This window comes from Rhinolophus hipposideros, assembly GCF_964194185.1.
Source record: "Rhinolophus hipposideros genome assembly, chromosome: 12".
NCBI classification, from domain to species: domain Eukaryota; kingdom Metazoa; phylum Chordata; class Mammalia; order Chiroptera; family Rhinolophidae; genus Rhinolophus; species Rhinolophus hipposideros.
This window is the reverse complement of record NC_138058.1, coordinates 1,550,192-1,556,000: the sequence shown is the minus strand read 5'-3', so window position 1 is coordinate 1,556,000 and position 5,809 is coordinate 1,550,192. Positions and strand designations below refer to the sequence as shown.

Here is a 5,809-nt window from a genome sequence, read left to right as displayed (position 1 = left end):
GGTCTTATGTTTAGGTCTTTGATCCATTTTGAGCTAATTTTGGTACATGGTGACAGATAGCAGTCCAGTTTCATTCTTTTGCACATGGCTTTCTAATTCTCCCTGCACCATTTATTGAAGAGGCTGTCTTTTCTCCATTGTATGTTTTTGGCTTCTTTGTCGAAAATTATCTGTCCATATTTATGTGGTTTTATTTCTGGGTTCTCAATTCTATTCCATTGGTGTGTGTGTCAGTTTTCTGCCAATACCATACTGTTTTGATTATTGTTGCCCTGTAGTACAAGGTGAAGTCAGGGAATGTGATACCTCCAGCATTGTTCTTTTTTTTTAAGGATTGCTTTACTATTCGGGGTCTTTTGTGGTTCCATACAAATCTGATGATTTTTTTGTTCTATTTCTTTAAAAAACGTCATTGGGATTTTGATGAGAATTGTATTAAACTTGTATATTGTTTTGGGTAATATGGCCATTTTAACTATGTTGATTCTTCCAATCCATGAACACAGAATGTCTTTCCATTTATTTGTGTCTTCTTCAAATTCTTTAAAAAATGTCTTATAGTTTTCAGTGTGTGTCTTTCACATTTTTGGTTAAGTTTATTCCTAGGTTTTACTCTTTTTGTTGCAATTGCAAAAGGAATTTTTTTTAATTTAATTTTCTGCAATTTCATTGTTAGTATATAGGAATGCAATTGATTTTTGTACATTGATTTTGTAGCCAGCAACTTTACTGTATTCGTTTGTTTCTAATAGCTTTTGGTGGAGTCTTTAGGGTTTTCTATACATAGCATCATGTCATCTGCAAAAAGTGACAATTTAACTTCTTCATTCCCAAGTTGGATACCTTTTATTTCTTTCTCTTGCCTGTTGCTCTGGCAAGGATTTCCAACACTATCTTGAAAAGCAGAGGTGATAGGGGACAACCCTATCGTGTTCTTGAACATAGAGCAAAGGGCTTCAGTTTTTCACCGTTAATTATGAGATTAGCTGAGGGTTTGTCATATATGGCCTTTATTATGTTGAGGTATTTTCCTTCTATACCCATTTTATTAAGTGTTTTAATCATAAGTGGATGTTGTATCTTGTCAAATGCTTTTTCTGTATCTGTTGATATAATCATGATTTTTGTCCCTTTTGTTTTTGTGGTGTATCACATTCATCGACTTGCATATGTTGAACCATCCTTGTGTCCTGGGGATGAACCTCACTTGGTCATGATGAATAACCTTTTTAATGCATTTGTTTCATTCTATTTGTTAGAATTTTGTTTAGGATTTTTGCATCTGTATTCATCAGAGATATTGGTCTGTAGTTTTCTTTTTGTGTGTTATCCTTACCAGGTTTTGGTATCAGGGTAATGTTGGCCTCATAAAATAAGTTAGAGAGTATTGTCTCTTCTTCAATTTTTTGGAAGAGTTTGAGTAGGATTGGTATTAGATCCTCTTTGAAAGTTTGGTAGAATGCACTAGTGAAGCCATCTGGTCCTGGACATTTGCTTTTGGGAAGGTTTCGGATGACTGATTCAATTTCCTTACTGTTGATTGGTCTATTTAGATTTTCCAATTCTTTGTGATTCAGCCTAGGAAGGCTATGTGTTTCTAAGAACATGTCCATTTCTTCTAGGTTATTGAATTTGGTGGCATATAATCCTTTTTGTATTCTTGGATGATCCTTTGTATTTCTGTGGCATCTGTGATAACTTCCCCTCTTTCATTTCTGATTTTACCTGTGTCTTTTCTCTTTTTATCTTAGTGAGTCTAGTCAAGGGTTTGTCAATTTTTTTTATCTTTTCAAAGAACCAGCCGTTTGTTGCAAAATTTTTTTCTATTGTTCTCTATTTCATTTAGTTCTGTTCTGATTTTTATTATTTCCTTTCTTCTGCTGACTTTGGGTTTCACTTGTTCTTTTTCTAGTTCTTTAAGGTGTATTGTGAGGTTATTTATCTGAGATTTTCTTCTTTCTTGAGATACGCCTGTAATGATATAAATTTCCCTCTTAAAACTGCTTTTGCTGCATCCCTAAAATTTTGGTGGACTTTATTTTCATTGTCATTTGTTTCTATGTATCTTTTGATCTCTTATTTCTTCTTTGACCCAGTTGTTCTTTAAAAGTATGTTGTTTAATTTCCACATATTTGTGGGTTTTTTCCTGCTTTCTTTTAGCAGTTGATATCCAATTTCAAAGCCTTGTGATCAGAGAATGCTTGAGATGATTTCAATCTTCTTAAATCTGCTAAGGCTAGTTTTATGTCTCAATATATGGTCTATCCTTAAGAATCTTCCATGTACAATAGAAAAGAATGTATAGTCTGATGTTCTAGGATGAAGTGCTCTATCTATGTCAATTATGTCCATTTCATCTAATGTGTCATTTAGGGCTGCTATTTCATTATTTATTTTCTGTTTGGATGATCTATCCAGAGCTGTCAATGATGCATTTAGGTCCCCTACGGTAATTGTGTTTTGGTCAATTTCTCCTTTTAGTTCTGTTAATAGTTGCTTTGTGTATTTCGGTGCTCCCTGGTTGGGGGCATAAATATTGATGACTGTTATATCTTCTTGTTGTATAGTCCCCTTTATTATTATGAAATGTCCATCTTTGTCTCTTGTTACCTTTTTTATCCTGAAGTCTGTTTCATCTGATATCAGTATGCATGCACCTGATTTTCTCTGGATACCATTTACTTAGTTTCAATTTCCACCCTTTCACTTTGAGTCTAGATTTGTCCTTGTAGCTGAGATGTGTTTCTTGAAGATAGCATATGATTGGGTTTAGTTTTTTGATCCCATCTGCTACTTTGTGCCTTTTTATTGGTGAGTTCAGTCATTTACATGTAGGGTGATTATTGATACATGAGAATTTCCTATCATTCTCTCTGGTTTTCTGGTAGGATGGTGTCTCCATTGTTTCTTTGCCTTTTTGTTGCTGGCTATTATTTCAGTGTGGTGGTATTCTATGATTTTCCTATTTCTTTCTCTTTTTTTCTGTTATGTATTTCAGTTCTGGAGCTTTTTTGAGTGGTTACCATTGTTTATACAAAAGAAAGTTTCATTTTTAGAGTATTCCATTTTCTTCACTATGCTTACATTCTCCACACTCTTGTGCCAGTTCAGACTTTTACTCTCTCCCCTTTTATGTTTTTGTTGTCACAAATTATCCCTATTCATGCTGTGAGTTGATCTCTGTGCTGCAGTAGCAAGTTGTCTTTTTCCTCTTTTTTAAAATGTTTTTTTTTTCTTCTTTACCCTGTATGTTATGTTTAAGTGTATAGTGTCCTATTTGGTGTAGGGGTTGCCATTTCATGCTTCTGTCTGTTTGTAATACTACTCATGGTTTTGTATTTTTTTTTGTTTGTTTCAGGTCAAATAGCCTCCTTCAGTTTTTCTTGTAGTGCAGGTCGTGTGTTAGAAAATTACCTCAGCATCTGTATGTCTGGAAAGGTCTTTATTCCTCCTTCATATCTAAAGGATATCTTTGCTGGATATATTATTTATGGCTCATAATTTCTCTTTCAATAGTTTTTTGTTAAAAAAACAACAAAATTCTGCATTTTTATAAAACTTGATAAAAAATAGCATTTCAAACTGTACAGTCACCAGAAGTACACAGTTATCAAAAATGCACACACTTCACTTGGCATCTCCAGCACCTTCAGCTTTCTGTGCCTGGTCTGTTTTGTCATCTCCATTTTCTGCAGGGTTATTCCCATCCTTGCCAGCATCAGCTTTCCCCTTTTTCCCTTTGGGTACCTTCTCTCCCTTCTTTGCAGTGGCCTTTTTAGGCTTGGGCTCTGGCTTTGGAGGAGCAGGTTTAGCAAATAACCTTGTGGATCTTCTCTGTGGTTCGTCTTTCACCTTGGCTTTATCTCCTTTAGCATCCCCTTCAGCCTTTCTCTTGGGCATGATGGCGACGGCGGTGGAATGTAGACGCTGGACGCGGGGATGCAGCGGCGCGCGAGCTTTAGTCGGTCCAGGGGTTGTTCTCACCTCTTCTTCACACTGCTCCCTCTTTCAATAGTTTGAATATTTGATTCCACTCCCTCCTGGCTTGCAGAGTTTCTACTGAAAAATCTGCTGATAATCTAATGGTCTTTTGCTTGTAGGATACAGTTTTCTTTTTCCTGGCTGCCTTGCGGATTCTTTGTCATTAATTTTTGATAGCTTCAATACAATGTGCCTTGAAGAAGGCCTGTTGGGATTTAGGTAATTAGGTGTTCTATTTGCTTGTTGGATTTAAGTATTCAGTTCTTTCCACAAGTTTGGAAAGTTCCTGTCTACTATTTGCTTGAACATACTCTGTTCCCTTCTTTTCTTTTCCTTCTGTATTGTTCTTTCTGATGGAGTCAGAAAGTTTTTGTAGAGTTCTTTCATTTCTTTTCACTCTCAAGTCTCTCTCTTCTTCCATCTGTGTCATTTTCAGATTTCTATCTTCAATGTCACTGATTCCTCCATCTGGTCAACTCTATTACTTAAGCTAGCTATTTCATTCTTCATTTCTTTTAGCGATCTTAACCTCCAGAAATTCTATTTGGTTCTTTTTTAAAATTTCAATCTCTTTTGTAAAATGTTCATTTTGTTCTTTGTGTTTCTGGGTTCATTAAACTGCCTGTCTGTATTTTCTTGCATCTTGTTGAGTTTTTTAAGAACTGCAATATTGAATTCTGTCATTTAAGTCACATATTTCCATGTCTTTTAAGTTCATTTTCTGGAGACATCATTTTCTTTCTGAGCTGTCTTGTTACTTTGATTATTCATGGAAATTAATGAATTACAATTTCTCTTCCTAGGCATCTACAGGAGTGGGTTCTGCAACAGGTTAATAGAAGAGGTCTTTCGTTTGCTTTCCAGTAGGTGTTGGTAGGATGTTTTTCTCTCCGACTGCAGGCTTTTATTCTCTCACACTGTAGTGTTATAGTTTCTCTGCACTGTTCCGGCTTCTCACACAATGGGGAGATTCCCTGGAAGGTGGGCTTCTCCTCTGTGAATAGGTCACCTGGGTCACAGGGCACCACCTCCACGGGGGGGTGGAAGTGGAGAACTTCTGAAGTTCCAAAGCTCTTCCTGCACCAGTTTCAGCAGCTGTTTACTCCTGCAGGAATCCACCCAGATAGGTGGGAACAGGGGCAGGGTGGGTTGTGAGAGGTGGCCCAGTGCAATGGCGGTGACTACCAGCACAGCCAGTCCTGCGTCTCTGGCTCCCTCTTCACCGGAACTAGTAGGGCTGAGTACACGGCTGCGGGCCGCAGTTCTCAGAACTGCAAATATTGTTCTTTTGATCTGACACTGCTACCTTTCTGCTTCTAGCACTGGGAGGGTTGGGGTCGGGCAAGCTCTGGGACGATGGGGAGGCATCAGCTAGTCTCAGTGCCTAAGGCTTCTGTCCTCTGCTCAGCTGTGAGGGCTTAAACCACCGCTTTCACCCTTCTTTCCTCAGTCTTTGCTCCGAGGTCTCTGCCTTGAGTGTTGGGTTCAGCCGTGTTATATGCTGATCCCTCAGGCGGGACTATGGGCCATAAGGGGAGCGCTAGCAGTCCAAATTCTTCCTTCTCTTGGGACGGTGGTAGCTCTGGAATGCAGAGAGCTCAAGCTCTGAGCTCCAGTCTGCTCCTGCGCAGGCATGGCCTGCGTCTCTGCACTTCCCACTTCCATCCTCCCCTGCTCGCCCAATTTGCCCACCTTTAGATGATTTCCATTGCATGCCTTAGTCTTGCCTGTCTGCTGCACATTGAGTCCTTTGTGGAATTATAGGTGTTCAATTTGTTGTAAATTCCAAGGGAGATTTCAAGAGGCTCACCCCATGCTGCCATTTTT

At 38.3% G+C, this 5,809-nt stretch overlaps 1 protein-coding gene across 1 annotated transcript; it reads right to left on the bottom strand.

Annotated features, from left to right (window-relative positions):
• Positions 1–3,626: 3,626 nt before the first annotated feature.
• Positions 3,627–3,997, bottom strand: LOC308505629 (non-histone chromosomal protein HMG-17-like). Its single transcript, XM_081068221.1, has one exon. The coding sequence runs from the start codon at positions 3,899–3,901 to the stop codon at positions 3,629–3,631; it is 273 nt and encodes a 90-aa protein (XP_080924347.1). The 5' UTR covers positions 3,902–3,997; the 3' UTR covers positions 3,627–3,628.
• Between the last annotated feature and the right edge of the window lie 1,812 nt (positions 3,998–5,809).